Below are 18,169 nucleotides of genomic sequence, written 5' to 3'. Positions count from 1 at the left end.
AGTCAGCAGAGAAAATGATGATGTAGCAACTAATTGCCAGAAAAGCAGTGCTCATTTATTAAGGGTTTTTTGTACTACACTCTTCTCTTCAGTGTTTCACTGGAAAGCAATCACACAGAAAGAAAGAAAATCTGTAAAACACTTCACTTTAAATAAATTTTTGGACTGTGGGAGGCTAAACAAGGGTGAAGGGCTTGGTATATAAAACATACAACAATGAACTTAAGAAATTCAATCTTTATTCTGTGAATATTTACAACATAAAAAGTAATACTCATATACTTCACATGTGTATCAAAAATAAAGCAAAAATCCAAGTTCTTAGAACAGTCTGATTCTCCTTGTCAAATTTCATGTTAAAGTTTTATATTAATCTAATCTTAGATACTTACAGAACCATCAGAAAGAAACAACACGGGTTTTTCCTCTTTAAATGAAAGATATCCTTGACAAATTTGGATTCCTGACATTATATTCTTTGATACACCAAGTGATTTTTTTCCCCTGAGGAACTTTAGTTATTACAACCTTATCAGCTTTTTAAGATCAGCCAAAACAAATCACCTTTTATATCACTAACAATGCAACCCGTTATTCAAGATGAACGAGTTTTAAACCACAAATTACACCAAAAAAGTAGTGTAAGAACAGAATTCAAACAAAAAGGTTGTGTTTAAACCCATCCCACGAGCTTTTTAAAGGCCTGACATGGGGTTTCTGTCCAGTGTGGGCTTGGCAGCAATGGCACATTATAGAGGTGTGAGAGGTCTCTGCCCCTCAAACCTGCACTGGGCAGCACAGCTTGGAGGAGTTTAGCAGGTGGGAAACTGGACAACTAATTCTGGACATTACTGTGGAGGTCTGGCATCAGAACATTTTCATTGCATGCTGCAACATTGCATGCTGCTACTGAACTTCCATCCCATGTGGGTTGTGATATGGGATACATTCTAAATAACCACAAACTGGGGGTTTATAATCTGTGTAACCCATTAACTGTGGGGTTTGTGTTTGAGACAGGGACCCTCAACATCACAGCACTGTTTGTGAACACCAACATAGCATACATACATAACATACACAAATCCCACAAGCTGGGGAACTGCATTCCCCACCTTTTCACCTCTCAGTAGAGCTTCTAACCCAGCTCACAAACTGTTTCAGCCTCTGCAGGAATTTATTGCTGCTTATGCGCTCCTGGACTCTTTCAGAGTAGTTTTGGTCTTTCCATATGCCTTTATTTTTCTTCACAGCCTTTAACTCAGCCCGGAGGAGCCGTTTGTGCAGTTTCCAGTAGAGGTGGGAGTGGTGAGGCAGCCCCTCAATCCGGGCTGCTCTGGCCAGCCCTTGCCTCAAGAGCTCTTCGTTCAAGCACATGCTGAGAAATCCACCCTATAAAAACCACAATAAACAGATATTCAACATTGAAACAGGGTTATTTGGGGTTTGGTGTGAGCTCCCACAGAGGTACAAGTTTTACTCATGGCGGTATTGATGCTTTGGCAGAAGAAGTTAAAAGTGAAGAGGAATGCAAGTGACTAAAAACCCAACTCCAGTGTGATGGTGGGCAGGCCCTGGCACAGGGCTGTGGCTGCCCCTGGACCCCTGGAAGTGCCCAAGGCCACCACCTGGGAAGTGTCCAGGAGCACCTGGGATGATGGAAGGTGTCCCTGCTGTAGGCTGGGATTGGATGATCTGTGGGTGCCTTCCAACCCAAACCATGCTGTGATTCTATAATGCAAGGAATTTGTGAGGGAACATTGAATAACAAACATTAGGCTAATCAGAACTACAGGATGCCTTTTTGGCCCTGGCAGAGAAACATATTCCTGCCATGAATCAGTCTGAAAAACTACTGCCCTGCAATCAGATTTGCAAATGCAACATTTAAATTCACACCAAGGAAGATAAATCATAACTAATACCATTTGTTAAATGTACTGAGATAACTGTGTGACTACAGTCACATGTAAAACTGCAGATAAGAGCCAGTTTTTGTGTCTCTCTTCACCTTATGGACTAGAACGAGGCACTCCAGGGCCGAGCTGTCCCTCCCCAGCAGCTGGAACCACAGGGGCTGTTTGGGGAGCAGCTCCCGCTGCAGCCAGGCTGTGCCACCTGGAGCCAGCTCCACCCCGGCCAGGCGGATCAGCAGGAGCCTCTCCGACTGCCCTGCAACGGAAAGGGACAAATCTGGAGCTGGGGGAAAGCTCAGGCTTTGCACAGACCCTCAGCTGTTGGTAATCAATTGATTCCAGTAGACCAAAAGAATCCCTTTTAGGTCCTCAAAGCAAACAGGAATTTGGTCTCATCTCTTCTTCAGGAAAAAAAAAAACAACATATAAATTCAAGATTGCCTAATTCAAAATGAGTTTTGGTTTATTTTGCCTGCAAAGAAAAAGATCTGCTCCCACTCTCAGTCCAAAGGGGCAGAATCATCAACACCTGCTGGTGTTTGCACAGCCAGTGTGAGAGTCACACTTTGTTTCTGACCAGCAAAACTGTCCCCAAAAATGGGTGTGTGCAAATAAAAGCACAATCCCAACAGAGGCTTTTTGCCAGGAATGAGATGAGCTGTGCAGGCAGAAGCACTGTCTGAGTGCTCGCTTCTGCCGCTGGAAAGTATCACAGTAAGGATTAACACAAACACTGTAGTGACAAACCCTCTGTGCAGGTCTCCTCATGCCTTTTATTCCCCAGTTTGCCACCTGCAAAGCACAGAAAGACCAAAAGGCAGAGCTGGAAATGTGCCCCAGCCCTTCCTCTCAAGCTTGCAGGAACTCCAAGAGCAGCACATTTCATTTCTGCCCTGCTCTTCACGCTGTTTTCCTCATTACTCACATTTTCTCTGGATGGTTGAGATGAAAGGAATGCTGATGGGAACATGCTCAACTTCCAGGCCCTTCTCTGTGATGTGATGTAATTTCCCTCTCAATTTCACATTCTTTTCTATGAACTCCACAGGTATATCCAAAGGACTTGTGAACTTTGTTGTCTATTGATGGTAGGAAGACAAAATTTTAAGAAAAAATATAGAGCAGTTACAGCCACACTAAATGCAACTTCTTAAAACAGTTTAGGAAATTACACCTCTATTATTAGACACCATGGGCAAGTAAATATAGATATATAATTAGCAGTGATCAGCTGCAGAAGGTGTGCCAGCCTCTCCACACTTACCATTTTCCCTGTTTTAAAGGACTTGCAACATCAGCACGGACATAAAAAACAGGTTTAGAGCAAAACCAGAAACTGCCATTTTTCAAGCAATGCCTATTGAAGTTCTCCTGATTCCCCGAGAAAAGAGTGTTTCAGGAACAGCCTGAAAGGGGCTGGGATAGGGGTGAAAGGAAGGCAAAGGACAGACACGCTGGAAACAAAGGCGGAGCAGGGAGGGCAGAAACAACCCCGCCTTTGATGCCAGAGGAAACCAGGAGAGGGACAAAGGCAGGTGAACAGCTTGGAGAAGATCACAAGAAGATTAAATTTGATACTACAGCCTGGGGGGATCCAAAGGGGATGGTTATGTGATCACACAGGAAAACCAAGCTGAGCAACAGCAAAGACTTGGGCAGTGGCACAGGAATGGAGCAGCCACAGGTTTGGGGTGAGGGACAAGGACATGTGAGACCTCAAAAAAATTAAGACCCCCAAAATTTTCAGACACTGAGGACTCCCTGCAAGAGGCCTTAGCAGAGCACTGACCTACACCTACAGAGCTGTGAAACCCACTGAGCACAGATGTACAAGTGCTGGGAAATAAACCCCCCAAAACACCACAACTAAAAATGTGTCTCCTGTGTGTTATTTACTCAGCAAACCTCCTCCTCTGCGGCCCACAGAGCCTCCCACTGGGAACACAGGAACCTGGGACCTTGCAGGCAGGAAGCCTGAAGGTTTTCAGGAAAAAGAATTGTTCAAAGCTGATCTCATGTGCTCTGGAAGCTCCACCAGCCAGGTTAATGCATTCACAGGCCCTTGGGTCAAAACCAATCGAAAACCAGAGAAAAATAATTCTGGCAGCATTTGTAGTTCAGGTTTTCTGGTAGGATTTTTAAAAACTCCACACAAATGTTCTCTTGTATCATTTGGAATTGGGCAGGGTGAAAATGAAGGTAACTGTGATTTTTTTAAGCAGCTGGGACCTTGTGGGAGCACAGTGGCTGGCTGGAGGTTCAGCTTCTGCAGGAGTGAGCAGCGTGGCGCTGGTCCAGTGTGACCTGACCACCCTGGGAGTGAGGGAAGATTTGGGTGATGTTTAAAACCATTCAGAAGCAGTTCTGTGTGTGGAAGGACAGGGAATACGCGAGGCAAGCAGCTGTTTCAGCTGTGTTTGGACAAGGGAGGGTGCTGGAGCTGCACGGTGGGACCAGCAAAGGGACCATTGCCCCTCCCAGGGCCTCCAGGAACAGGCGAGAACAAGAGACCCGTGGAGATGCCTCAGGACAGCGATATCGAGCCTCTCAGAACCCGAATCAAACTTTGCTGGCTTTTTTTCACTTGTTAATCAGTAGCTGTAGCAGGACCGTTATGATTAAGCAATCGCATTGTGAACCTTGCACGCTTGGCTAATCTTTAGTTTTCAGGAAAAGGGAAGACAATGCCCAGATGAATGGGCTGTCTGGGCGGGAGCCAGCAGGAGTGGGGCTGAGCCGTCCCTGGGGAAAGGCAATTCCATCAGTGGGACAGCGCGACCACTGACCAGCAGTGACCAGCAGTGACCAGCAGTGACCAGCAGTGACCACTGACCAGCAGTGACCAGCAGTGACCACTGACCAGCACTGACCAGCACTGACCAGCTCGGACCAGCACTGACCAGCTCGGACCAGCACTGCCCAGCACTGCCCAGCAGTGACCACTGACCAGCACTGACCAGCCCGGACCAGCAGTGACCAGCTCGGACCAGCACTGACCACTGACCAGCACTGACCACTGACCAGCACTGACCAGCCCTGACCACTGACCAGCACTGACCACTGACCAGCACTGACCAGCACTGACCACTGACCAGCACTGACCACTGGCCACTGACCAGCACTGACCACTGACCAGCACTGACCACTGGCCACCCCCGCCACAGGGAGCCCGGGCTCACACGGAGGGAAGGGCTGGGCCTGCGGGCTGGTCAGCGTGAGGAACAACAGACAGCGCTAACACACACGGGGCTGCATGCGAATTCATAGAAAAGTTATGGAATCTGTAAGAGTGAATGATGATGCTTTGTTAAAATATATAAATAACGTTAAGTATTGAGAAGCAGGGAGCCTTTCGCGGGAACCAGCAGCTCCTGTTTTGTGCAAAACAGAACAAAACACAGCAATGCTCTGGCGCTGCCGCCGGGAACAGCCCGCGGGCGGGACAGCCACGGCCATGAGGCACAGCGGGCCCTGCCCCTCCGCCCGCGGGCCCGACCGGCCGTGCCGGGCTCTCCCGGCCTCAGGGGGGCCGTGCCGGGCTCTCCCGGCCTCAGGGGGGCCGTGCCGGGCTCTCCCCGCTTCCGAGCGGCCGTGCCGAGCTCCCCGCATCCCCCTGTTCCGTGTCGGGCTCCCCGCATCCCCCGGTCCCGGCCCCGCACTCACCACGCGGAGGCTCCGCGCCAGCAGCAGCACCCCGGCCACGGCCGCGCCGGCGATCAGGCCCTGCAGAGGAGAACGGGGCTCAGCCGGGCCCAGCGGGCCCTCCCGGCCCGGTGCCCGCCCAGCCCCGCTGCCCGCCCAGCCCCGGTACCCGCAGCAGCCCCAGGTGCGCGTCCGCCCACTCGGAGAGCCGGGCCAGGGCCAGCGCGGCGCGCTCGGGGCCGCCGCCGCCCCGCTCCGGCATCGCCGCGTCCCGAGCGCCCCCGCGGGAGCCGCCGAACAGCGCCCGGGAACCGGGACACGGAACCGAGACTGCGCCCGGGAACCGGGACACGGAACCGGGACTGCGCCCGGGAACCGGGACACGGAACCGGGACTGCGCCCGGGAACCGGGACACGGAACCGGGACTGCGCCCGGGAACCGGGACACGGAACCGGGACTGCGCCCGGGAACCGGGACACGGAACCGGGACTGCGCCCGGGAACCGGGACACGGAACCGGGACTGCGCCCGGGCCGCCGTGCCGGGGAGCGACACCAGCCCCGAGCAGCCCCGCCTAGACACTGCCAGGGTTCAGGGTCGGCCACAGCTTCTCTGGGCACTCTGTTCCAGGCCCTCCCCACCATCACGGCCAGGAATTCCTGCCCAAAATCCCATCCATCCCTGCCCTCTGGCACTGGGAGCCATTCCCTGTGTCCTGTCCCTCCATCCCTTGTCCCCAGTCCCTCTCCAGCTCTCCTGGAGCCCCTTCAGGCCCTGCAAGGGCTCTGAGCTCTCCCTGGAGCTTCTCCTCTCCAGGCTGAACTCTGCATTGAGCTCCTCAAACCTGTACCACACCTCCCCTGACCTTTCAGATGCTCCTTTCTTCTCAACATTTTAAATTCGGTTTGTTATTCTTGTTGGTTTGGGGTTTTTTTGGTTTTTTTTTTTTTTCATTTATTTTTTATGTTAAAGATGTTTAAGTCTGCAATCATTCTAATGTTAAAAAGAAAAATCCTTTTCAAACAGAGTAGGTAGAAAAAAAGTAGCATGATCAAAATTTTATGGGTGCTCTTCAGCAGTCTGCTAAGGGGCTGGCACAGCAGCAATATTTCCAATTTACAAAAAGCTACTTAAATTAAAAGCACTAATCCATAACTTGTTTCACCAGTTTGAAAAAGGACACTGTTACTTATTTCAGGTAACATAACTGATTCCTACCGATTTGGAGTTTATGTGCAATTTTGATGTTGTTGAGACAATCTAATTATTGATAAACAATCCTTAACCCATCTTTATTAGTGACAAGTTTCACCGGCACCTTTAGAAATAGTGAAAAAAAATTGCAAAGTAAAACCCAAATCTAATACACAGGAAATGTAATTTCTCAGCTTCTGCACTTGAAGTTTTTCCTCACAATCAGAAAAGTTAAAACAACCTCTCTAGGTATGCACAAGATGCAATGAAATAAGCTGTCCATACAGAATTGAAGTGCCTCACAGAGTTAATGCAGTGGAGATGGTGGGACTGAAAGATACAGCCATAAATCTGAGATATTTTTATGTTGATTTTATTCTTTTGCAGAGGGAAATTGGAAGATGTTCAGCTTGGGCAGTAGAACCCATGTGATCTCACTTAGCACGAGTGTGAAGCAAGGTGAGAGGGAGGGGACAGGGGACAGTGACGAGGTCACAGTGTCCTGTTCCAGGCCCCTCCTCACCCCTGATGCCAAGGAGACCCTCTGTACACCCACCCACCCTCCCCAGGCACTCCAAAGGTGGTACTGGGTCACTTTTCCCCCAAAACACACAGTAGCAGAAGATTTCAAACCCCCTCCCAGCCCAATCCTTCAAACATTGACAAGAAACATGACAGAGAACCTTGTGCACCTTTCCAAGGGATGTTTAATGGTTTTCCTTTTTAATACCAATGTTCCACATACACCCAGCGGGGTCCGAGTGCCTCTCCAGCACCTGTGGGTCCCTAAGGCACTCAGGAGGGAGCTCAGTGGGAGAAATCCAGCGGGAATGTTTCCACCACATGGCACCAGCAGTCAATTCTGCAGCAGCTCTGCCACAGGACTGCGCCCGTTTGGTTTGTGAGGGCGAGTCCTGCACCCTGGGAATTTGGCAACTTTGTCATCACCAACTCTTCTCACCCCTGGCTGGGGGAAATCTCGGTGCTCCCACGGCTTTGAGAGCGAACGTTCAAATTTTAGTAATACGGGCTGGAAAACCAGGGGATTGGTTTTCCTCTATCAACTCACCCCTTCCAAAGGCCCACGTGCCCTCCCTTGGGAAGCACCTCCAGTTCCAGCTGCAGGACTCAAGGCTCAGAGGATTGTGCGTTACTCCAGTTCTACCTTACAGCATTTTGCGGTCAAGAAAGTACCTTGAACGTAAATCAAACTGCCTTGAAACAGCGGAAATAAATTAAACAAATGTAATTTGCTTATAAAAATATTTTCTTATAAATCTTTAAAGCTTATAAAAGCCAGAAAATACATTTAAAAGAATCTCTGGAACATTTCATCCTTTGAGGCGTGGTTACAGTTCAGAAAGTGAGAAGAAGCAAAGCCCACAGACATCTCACACGGATCTTCCCACATGGAATTCCAAAGTACCATGCCTAACCTCCAAGTCAGAATGCCTTGGGCATCCTTCCCCGGGTCAGCTGCCCTGTCAGATCATTTCTGTGTGAAAATAAAAGTGGCACTCAGCTGGCAATGCTGCTGCCTCTAGAGCCACGGCACAAGGAGCGTTCCCAGAGGTGCCCTACGGAATCAGCAGCTCTGGGGTCAGGGGTAAGCATGGAGCACCGAGGTGCTGCTTCAGCCGTTCCTTTCTGAGCTGAGCCTGTGCTGTGGGGAGGGCAGCGGTGCCACACACAGCCCTGCCTCGGCCACACAGATCTCCCTGGCGTGGCCCAGAAACACCGAGATCCCGGGGTGCTGATTATGGGATAAGTCCTTGTAATAAAACTAAAACCACCTCGCTGCTCCATCCAACACCTAAGTGCATCAATTGCTCCTCTTGCACTTCCATGAAGACGGTCCTTCTTCCTGCAGCTTTTTGAATTTTGGTCCGAGGAAGAACCACCAGGCAAAGCCCAGGATGAGGCAAACGACGGACTCCACGTAGTACCCGTCCAGGGTGGTCAGGCAGGAGCCCCCAGCTGCTGAGCACAGCTACAACAGAGCACAGGGAAATGCACTGAGCACACAGCACTGCACAGCTGACGGGGTCTCCTTGCTCCTGGCCATGACTAAATAGAGTTGTTTACTATTTGCTGTTTTCTGTGCAGTTGGGAGAGAGGCTTTTGAGCTTATCAGCAGCATGAAAAGTAACAAAGTACCAAACCTGCTCTAAACATGTGGGAAATGGAGCACATCAGCCCAAAGGGCAAACTCCAGAAAACAGAAACAGCCCCACTGTCCGTGCTGGCCTGCAGGTACAACCACTGTCCCAGCCTCATGAAGATGATTTCTTTCCTAGCCATCCATGCTGGGGGCTCCCCAGATCTGGAAATATCCAAGGCAACGCTGGACAGGGCTTGGAGCAACCTGGGATAGTGGAATGAGTCCCTGCCCATGCCAGGGGGTGGGACTGGATGGACTTTAATCCAAACCAAACCACTCCACGATTCTGCAATTCTGTATCTGGGAGAAAGGTGCCCAAGATGGTTCTGAACTGGAAGACAAACCCCCAGCATTCACAAGGTGATTGTACAGCCCAGGATTGTTTCTGCTATTCTCTGGCTTTCAACACTGCTCTAATCCCAGGATTAATCACTTCTCTGAGCGAGGGCTCTGCCAGCATTTTCATTATTCTGAGACATGTCAAGATCAGATTAGGAATAAGAATGGAGTGTGGTGGAGTGTCACCAGCCAGGAGGAGGAGTGAGGTGAAGGAGGAAGGACTCAAGTTCAGTAGAGGCTGAGACACAAGGAACCTAATTAGTGACAAGCTAATGAGCGAAAGGCTGGGAAAGCATCCACTGCAGAAGCAGTTTGCCCTCTGCACCAGCAAAAACTGCAACTCCAGACAAGTCCTGCTGGACTCCAGAACACTTTGATCCTTTATAGAACCTCCATGTCCTAGAGCATCCTGGCATCCAGGAGTGAAATAAATCTCAGTCATGAGCACAGAAAAAAAACCCCAAACATTTCCACTCTTCAGCCATGTCAAATGTCTCATTTGCTGTGAGGAGGTGAATTTGAAATGTTGCTTTCCCAGCAGTTTTCTGTCCTGTTGTTTGATCTGTGTACAGCAAGTTCTTTGTTCTCTTCCACAGGCTCTTAGAACTGGGCAGGCAGCCAGTCCCACTTGATTTCATGGGGAAAGTGGACACCAAAATCAGAGAGCAGAGCAGCATCTTGGAGAAGTTATCAAGGCAGGCAGATAAGAAGCCTCCAGGGAGACAGGAGGAAGAAAAACCTGCCACAGAAATGGAGGGCCCTGGGGGACCTGCCAAGGACAGAGTCCCTGATTGCACAACTCAAATCCATACCTACAGCCTCCTCCCACTGCACAGAATGTGGCACCAGTCTGGTGCTTCTACCCCAGCTCAGCACAGGAAGAAAGGGCTCACTACCCTGCAGCTGCAAACCCTGGGGAAGGGGTTGGTTATTCAGAGTGTGCAGGTGCTAACAGACTGGATTTTATCAGGCAGGAAAATGAGCTTGATCAGTGGGAATTTTTAAGCACAAGCTATACACTGTAAAGGTTTTCACAGGCAAAAAAATACCACAAGAAGCCATTTAATTGAGACATTGAGCAGAGACCCCCCAGCCCCAGCCTCACCTCTGCGGCCGCCGTGGTGGCACAGGTGTGGCCCTGGGCCCCGGCACACTCCTTCACCGTGAGAGGGTCCACCAGCCACAGGGCCACCGTGGAGGGCCAGTTGCCCCCCAGGTTGGAGACGGTGTTGAGCAGGGTCATGTAGGTGCCCCCGATGAGCGGGTCGCTGACCTTGGCGTTGAAGGCCATGATGGCCACGTACATGCTGTACAGTGTGATCTGAGGGGACAAACACAGCTCACAGCGTCTGTCCCCTCGTGCAGAGACCACTGAAACCCCCAGCACGAAAACCCTGCTGAGAGATCCCCTGAGCTCAGCAGCACCGACTGGGAAATCACCCCAGCAGCAGCAGCAGCAGCAGCAGCAGCAGCTCCTCCTGCAGCCTGGCCCGGTGCTGACACTGGGAGTGGCCTTGCTGCTTGTCTGGAGTCACTGACACAGACCCAGCCTCGCATGCACTGGCATCACTCGGGTTATCAAACTGAAATACAATCAGCCAGCTAAAATAGCACCTAAACACAACCCTGCTGCATTGAAGATCACCTCTCAAGGCACTGCATACATTTCAGTTCTGGTCCCAAGACCACGCTGTACCAGGTGTTTGTTTCCCAAGTCTTTGGATAAGATCCATTAAGATGTTCCTCCAACAATCAAAGTTTTTTTTCTAGGACCAGGATCACATAACTTTATTTATCTGCACAACCAGTGCATTCATCAGCATGCCTATCAAGCTCACACACAGTTCTGGGACTTCTCCAGCTCCTCTGTGCTTTTGAGCTTCTGGGTCTGGGGAAAAAGGAATCTAGGGAATTACACCAGACATGGACAACTAAAAGCAGCTCCACAGAAGATGTCCAATGGAGCACAGGGAACAGGGAGGAATAACACTGGTAAGAGTACTGGAAGTCAGTTCTGCCACACAGAACAGGTCAGGCTTGGAGGGATTCCAGTGTGACCCAGGACAAGACAGGGAACAGCATTTCCCCTCCCCACACAGTGAGTGTTACCTGGTGTAGAGCATAACTCAGCACCACCACAGCATAGTAGTAGACAGGAAATCCTCCTTCATGCTTTACTTTAGGAGCCCACCACACCAGGAAAGCGAATTCCAGGCCAAGCAGCAACCTGGAGGCATGAGAAAGATGATTTGTTATTCCAAGTAATTCTTCCCATGTGTTTCCTCAACACAAAGCAACCACTGACCAATCATAGAGAGTACATTAAAATAGTTTCGATCTGAATAGTTACACCTATTTCTATCTCAGAATTAGGTACCAAATATTTGACAAGCAGTGCCATTGTTAAGCAGGAGCAGGAGAGCACTGCTCTAATGCTGTTGTACATGCACATCCCAAACACCTCATGCTCTGCTTCCACACAGTGACACTGCATGAACCACACAGTTCAACTCACTGTGACAATCCTGACACTTCTCTGGACCTGCAAGTCAGAGAGTTACACACAAAACCCTGCACGTGATCTGAACACACAGGTTGAGCACACATATCACTGTGTTCCACTAAGGTGAGGCTTTACCTGTAAGGCATTGCTTTGTAGAAGGTGTTCAGGGGCTGCGGGCCCGCTGTGTATTTGCTGATAACCAGAGGCAAGATAATCTGCAAAGGAACCATTGGAACAGCCAGCAGGGCCAGGTGCTCTTTGGGGACTCCCTCCTCCACCAGTTTGAGTCCTGTTACAGCATCTGCTGCTGAAAACCCAACCTGCAATGTCAAGGAGACAAAATAAGCTGAGGAGAACAGGGAGTTTGGCTAGAAATTCAATTTACTGCCTAACAAGTAAATTGAGAAATGGGATACAGGACAAGTTACTTCTGCCCCTGATTTGATTTCCAAATTAGTTCTACACGTTCTACACTTGCATACTCTTATTGTCATCAGAGCCAAAATGATTCCAAGAACATTAAGTAGCACTGCCATTCATTCCTGTGCTTTCACTGCTCTTGGTATCCTCGATGTCCAACAGGAGCCATGGAAACCCAGCTTGGACAGAGCTGGCGATCCTGACCTAAAAAGAAACATTTTCTGTCCTTTTAACTGCAGGCTACACAGCCTGTTTAAAAATGTACTTTACTTTAATACCACATTGCCACCAAACTTCTCTTCAGTGCTTGTGTTAAACACAAAAGCTCACAGAAAGCTTTTCTGCTGCACAGCCCTGCTCAGCACAATGAGATAAGCCATTTTGCTTAAATTTCATGTGAAAATTCATAACTCTGATGACAGCCAATAGCAAAACTGAGTTACATCCCAGGGACTCAGCAGCCTTCCAGACTCTGATGCCAGCACTTAACAATTCTTCAATGTATTTACTTACTTTTGAAGTGAGGATCAAGAGACAGAAAGTAAGAACTGCTGGCATCTTGATTATTGAGAATAGCAGCTTGTACGTGTCAGTGATGCCTTTTGTTTCTTCCTTTGCTGGTATTAGCTCCTGGTTTTCTTTTTTCAAAAAGGCAACCAATGTAGTGGTAACTAAGAAGACAGCTCCCCAGAAAAACAGGAAATCTGGAGGGAAAAATAAAATAAAATAAAAATTCCTTTGCAGCAGCCATGATTGACAATTGTAGAATATAAACCTAATAATCTAAGTGGAATAAAAACAAGCAGCAAAAGCAAACTGCAAGCACAGAGCTACATACAATGAGTGACACAGGGTCACTGAAATGAGGTGTTTGCAGGAGCTGAGGCAGAGGAGCAGCAGAAAACCAGGTCACTCCTGGCTGTTTGGTGGGTTATTACCACAGCAAGCATGTTGGAGGAGGAACAGAAGGAAAAATGAACGTGTTGAAGGATTACACACACAACCACTACAGGCTGATACAGGAGGAAAACCACATGTAACCGTTAGAAGAACCTCCAGAGGCAGAACTCCTCCCCAGCTGCCTTACCGTGCAGTCAGGGAACCACTCTGTGCCTCTGCTCCACATCCCTATCTAATATCCATCTCCCACCTGGAGGAAACAGGGATTTAGGAGTGTGAAGATGGCTTGAGGAAAGTTTTAACAGAGTTGTAAGGAATCCTCAGATTTGTCTGGCTGGACACTTGCCAGCATTCAAGTGCTGTTTAAAGCAGATCAGTATCTGCTAAATCATGGATGTGGGGCAGTGAAAAACCAAGAGTACATTCTGAATGGTCAATTCAAGATACTCCTGTCCTCTGCCTCTACAACAGAGGCAGGGAAAAGCTCAGCCATGTGCAGAGGCTAGGACAGAAGCAGCCTTTAATCTTCCTGGTCAGGAGGAGCTCCAGGAGCAGCTCCAGGAGCTCTGGGAGACTGGGAAGGAGCAGTGAGGGCTGGTGAAAGGGCAGAGACAGGGCAGAGGTTCAGTCAATTATCCCCTGCTTCTCATGCACAGGAAGGGAGCAGGCTCAGCAAGCATGGAAGAAAACATGCAAGGACTGCTCCCACCATTCTCAGGGTAACAGAAAAAAGGCTTTTCACGCCATTTCTGCTGCTTTTCCTTTTCCTAAAATAAACGTGACCTCACAAGCAACACTGTCAAATTGCTCTCTCTTAAAAAAAAAGTGTTCTTAACAGACTTTCTCAAGGAAAGATGCCTTTTCTGAGAGTCTCACTAATCACAGCTGCTGGCTACAAAGGACATAGAGGAGCAGTTCTCTAATAATAACCCTGAGCATTATCACTGCAGTGAGAGACACACAGTGCAAGGATGGGGATAGAAATAGCTCTGAGCATCATCACATGAGTGCTCCTGATCAGGCCAGCCCTGTCAGCTGCAGCACAGCACTGCAGGGGCTGCATCAGCAACAAAGAAAAAAAGAAAAAAACCCACCATATAAATATATATATATATATATAAATATATATATATAATATATATAGTAGTTCAGACAAGAACAATTGTTTTTTTTTGAGGCTGTAGGCAGTTTACACAAAAATAAAGTACGTTTCATTTCAAATACAAGGAACCTCACTAATAGGCTATAAGCAAAAAAACTTTGAAATTAAGAGTTTACAATAAACCACTGAGATGGGCAAAACAAGTTTTTGAACTAGATCAGGGATGGATCAGGCTGGAAAACAGCCATGAAGGAAGCACCCAGGTCCCAACAGCTGTAACTGTACAGGTACCAGGATCTCCTCCCAGGAGGAGGGGTGCTCCAGTCCCTGGCACAGGTAAGTGGGGGTGGCCTTTAAGGGGCACCTTTGTCCTGTGTTCACTCTTTCCCTGTCCTTCACACTGTGATGGGCAAACCAGGCAGGAATCACAAACCCAGCCAGGGAGCTTCCCCTGCTTTTAGAAACACCAGCAAGGGCTAAATAAACCCCTGGATGTGCCAGGACAATCAGCTCACAGAAGGGTTTCTCCCGTTTCCTTCTCTGGCACTTCAGCCTGACACAGCCCAGCACAGCCTTTGGTTTGGTGAATTTGATGATGGTTTCACATTTGTCCATATTTCCTGAAGTTAATGAGAACAGTGAATGCTGCTGCTGCTTCTCAACAACTCAAAGCTGATTTAGGATCACAGACTATCTTGAGCTGGGATGGACCCACAAGGATCATCCCAACTCCTGGCCTGACACACGACAACCCTGGCAGCGCTGTCCAAACTCTCCTGGAGCTGTGGCAGCCTCGGGGCCGTGCCCATTCCCTGGGGAGCCTGGGCAGTACCAGCACCTCTGGGGGAAGAACCTTTCCCTGATATCCAACCTAACCCCCCAACACAGCTCCAGCCATTCTTTCAGGGTGCTGCCCCTCTGGATCATGGAGTATTGACTTGTTCTTTCCCTAGCACTGCACTCAGCCTAGGACAAAAGCGCTCAGAGATATGAGCTGGCAGAAAACATTCACCTTTTCCAGCAGCAAAGTTTTCTGCTGCTTTACCTGCCCAAACCTGCTCATCACGAGCCCTTTACAGCCAGGGCAAGGACCAGTGAGCTCCTCGGTGAGCTGGTTACTCCTGCTGCTCTCAGCTGGAAACACCAAACTGTGACAAACAGTCACACCATCTGGAAACAAAAAACTTGTCACAGTTCTACCACCTGAAAAAACATATCCTGCAACTACAGTGGTAGTTATTTGCTGTTCTTATTCCACCCACATCAATACTCCAGGACAGGACAGAAGCTGTTTGGGTTTGGGATAGTATCTTTTAGAAGCAGCACTTTTGTAATAGTAACAAATCCATTTATACAAACTGCCCTGAGAGGAAAAATCCCAAACCAACCAAAACCCTGGGCAGTGAGGGTAGTACAGCCCAGCCAAGCTGTCTGAACACCAGTGCCTGCAAGTTGCATCAGCAGCAGAGACGTCAGTGGGCACTGCAGTGAGAGGGAAGGGACAGGCCAGCCCAGGAGCTGCACAGCACCAGGGAAAGGCAGGAACCACCTGGGATTTGTGGAGGGCCACTCTGTGCTCCTTGACATAGGCCAGACATGAGGCTGGCAGCAGGGAGCAAAGAGGAGGACTAGTTAGGAATGGTGAGAGCTGCAGAAACCAGGCAAGCACAGCAGCCTTGAACCTGCTGTCCTGACTCATGCCTGAGGAAGGGGCAGGACAGAATGCAAAACTTCCCTCCACACAACAATTCCAGCCTGTTTTGGCATACCTGATCTCTGAGATGGCACAGGAAAGGTGTGAGAGGGGGAGAAGAGACTGAAACCAGGAGGATCTGCTCTTCACTGCCAGGGTCACCCTGAGACTGCAGCCACAGTGGTGCCAGGATTTCCTCCCTCAAACTTGCAACCAAACCAGGTGCACAGTGAAGCATCTCCTGGGTAACACCCCTAACATCAACCACCACACAGAACCTTTCTGAGAAAGATTCCAAACCCCAGCAAACAGAAACAGCCCTCCATTAACAGCTAGTTATGCTTGGATTACCACACTCCATTCGATTTGCTAAAGAGAAAAGGCAAATCTGCCTAAATTTACTGAAATAAGGCCTTCCTTCAGAAACTGGCTACATGCTCAATCTGAATACCTTAATTTCTATTCTGTGAAAAACATATTGGAAGAATTTTATTTTTTTTTAATCCCCCCCCTCTTCCTTCTTCCCAGATGAAGACTTTGGCTTGCATTTTTAAAAGAGTAATCTAGTCCACGGCCATTAATCTAGGAAGGAAAAAAAAGAGTTCCTCCAAAGTGCTTAGGTCAGCCAAGATAATGATGAGGCGGGTTTCCCACACGTTTTACCCTAGAAAAATATTAAATCCAGTGCATGTAGCCATGGGTTCTGCCAGCCTCCAAGCAGGCTGTGCTTTCCCACGGGGCAGGGGACAAACCAAACCTGTTTGGTTCCCAGTGTCAAACCACAGAGGGGTCCAGGCACAGGGAAGAAGCATCCTGAGGAAGACATAACCATTATTATTAGGAAAAAACCTTCCCTGGGAGAGTGGGCAGGCCCTGGCACGGGTTTCCCAGAGAAGCTGTGGCTCCCCTGGATCCCGGGAAGTGTCCAAGGCCAGGCTGGACACTGGTGCTTGGAGCAGCCTGGGACAGTGGAAGGTGTCCCTGCACAGGGAATCTTTGCGGTCCCTTCCAAAGCGATGCATTGCACAGCTCCATCCCAGCACATCCAGGCTGCAGTGCCCCGGCCCTACCTGACAGGGTGACGATGCCCCGGGGCTGCGGCTCGAACCGCAGATACTTGTTGCAGAAGGAGGCGGACTCCAGGGCCAGGAAAAGGACATTTCCCAGGAAATAGCCGGCCGTCTGCCCCACGGAGTTGCAGGTGGAGGCGTAGCCCACGTTCTCCCGGGACAGCATGGTGAGCGCCCAGCCGTCCACAGCGATGTCCTGCGTGGCCGCCAGGAACTCGAAGAGGAAGAAGGTGACGGTCAGGGCCGCCACGTCGGGGCCGCGGCCGTGGCCGTCGCCCAGCAGCGCGTCCACCTGCGTGGACATGTAGATCATGAAGAGCCCCAGCACGTACTGTGTGGGCACCAGCCACGACTTGCGGCGGCCGAAGCCCCGCAGGTACACGGCGTCCACCAAGGGCGCCCACAGCAGCTTCAGGCTGAAGGGCCAGAACACGAAGCTGAAGAAGGCCTGGTCGGTGTAGCTGGCGCTCTTGCTCTGCAGGATGAGCGGCACGCTGCCCGCCAGCCCCAGCGGGATGCCCTGCAGCACGTACAGCACCAGCAGCAGCAGGATGCTGCCCAGCTCCGCGCGGTACCCCCGCGCCCGCGCCGGCAGCAGCGCCTCGGTGTCCCCGGACAGCCCGTCGGGGGGCGGCTCGCCCGTCAGGTCCAGGCTGTGCCGGCGGGTGCCGGCTCGGCGCTGCCGCCCGCCCTCCTCGGCGGCGATGGCGGGCGCCATGTCCGGGAGCGGCCCGGGAGCGGCCCCGGCGCCGCCGCGCTGAGGGAACCGCCCCGCCCCGACCCGCGCGCCAGGCGTGGCCGCGCCTCATTGGTGCACTGCGAGTGACGTCATGCAGAGCACCGCCCCCTGACCCTGATTGACGGGACAGGGGCACCGGGAACCCGAACCGGGAACCGGAATCGGGGATCGGGATCGGGATCAAGGGTCGGGATCACTGGAGCATCTCGGTGCCCAGGAAAGGTTGAGGGAGCTGGGGCGGTTCGGCCCCGAGAGGAGCCCCAGCTGAGAGGGGCCCTCAGCCCTGGCTGTCCCTGGCTGCAGGGACGGTCAGAGCAGGGCCCAGGCTCTGCTCCAGTGGCACCAGAGCCACGGGCAAGAATCAATCTCAGGAATCAATTCTTCCACCTCTACAGGAGGAAGATCTTTCCTGTGAGCACTGGAACAGACACCAGAGAGGATGTGGAGTCTCCTCCCTGGGGGTATTGCAGACCTATCTGGACACAATCCT

At 50.5% G+C, this 18,169-nt stretch overlaps 2 protein-coding genes across 4 annotated transcripts; both read right to left on the bottom strand.

Moving 5' to 3' along the window:
* Positions 1 to 222: 222 nt before the first annotated feature.
* Positions 223 to 5,836, bottom strand: MISO1 (mitochondrial inner membrane subdomain organizer 1). Of its 2 annotated transcripts, XM_014254274.2 has the most exons (6): positions 5,728 to 5,836; positions 5,580 to 5,639; positions 2,842 to 2,995; positions 2,664 to 2,708; positions 2,012 to 2,172; positions 223 to 1,392 (listed from the first exon to the last, which is right to left on the bottom strand). In XM_014254274.2, the coding sequence occupies exons 1-6, from the start codon at positions 5,818 to 5,820 to the stop codon at positions 1,120 to 1,122; spliced, it is 786 nt and encodes a 261-aa protein (XP_014109749.2). In that variant the 5' UTR covers positions 5,821 to 5,836; the 3' UTR covers positions 223 to 1,119. The 2 variants fall into 2 exon arrangements, with proteins under 2 accessions (XP_014109749.2, XP_087917190.1); XM_088061064.1 differs by lacking the exon at positions 2,664 to 2,708.
* A 1,600-nt stretch (positions 5,837 to 7,436) lies between these two features.
* SLC33A1 (solute carrier family 33 member 1) lies at positions 7,437 to 17,672 on the bottom strand. Of its 2 annotated transcripts, XM_005525206.3 has the most exons (6): positions 16,941 to 17,672; positions 12,689 to 12,879; positions 11,891 to 12,075; positions 11,362 to 11,479; positions 10,358 to 10,573; positions 7,437 to 8,742 (listed from the first exon to the last, which is right to left on the bottom strand). In XM_005525206.3, the coding sequence occupies exons 1-6, from the start codon at positions 17,656 to 17,658 to the stop codon at positions 8,575 to 8,577; spliced, it is 1,596 nt and encodes a 531-aa protein (XP_005525263.2). In that variant the 5' UTR covers positions 17,659 to 17,672; the 3' UTR covers positions 7,437 to 8,574. The 2 variants fall into 2 exon arrangements, with proteins under 2 accessions (XP_005525263.2, XP_087917369.1); XM_088061243.1 differs by lacking the exons at positions 11,362 to 11,479; positions 12,689 to 12,879.
* Between the last annotated feature and the right edge of the window lie 497 nt (positions 17,673 to 18,169).

This window comes from Pseudopodoces humilis, chromosome 11, assembly GCF_049639895.1.
Source record: "Pseudopodoces humilis isolate 2021_Gansu_Grassland_sample_001 chromosome 11, ASM4963989v1, whole genome shotgun sequence".
NCBI lineage: Eukaryota > Metazoa > Chordata > Aves > Passeriformes > Paridae > Pseudopodoces > Pseudopodoces humilis.
Note: the sequence above shows the minus strand (reverse complement) of the source record. Positions and strands in the feature narration are given on the sequence as shown.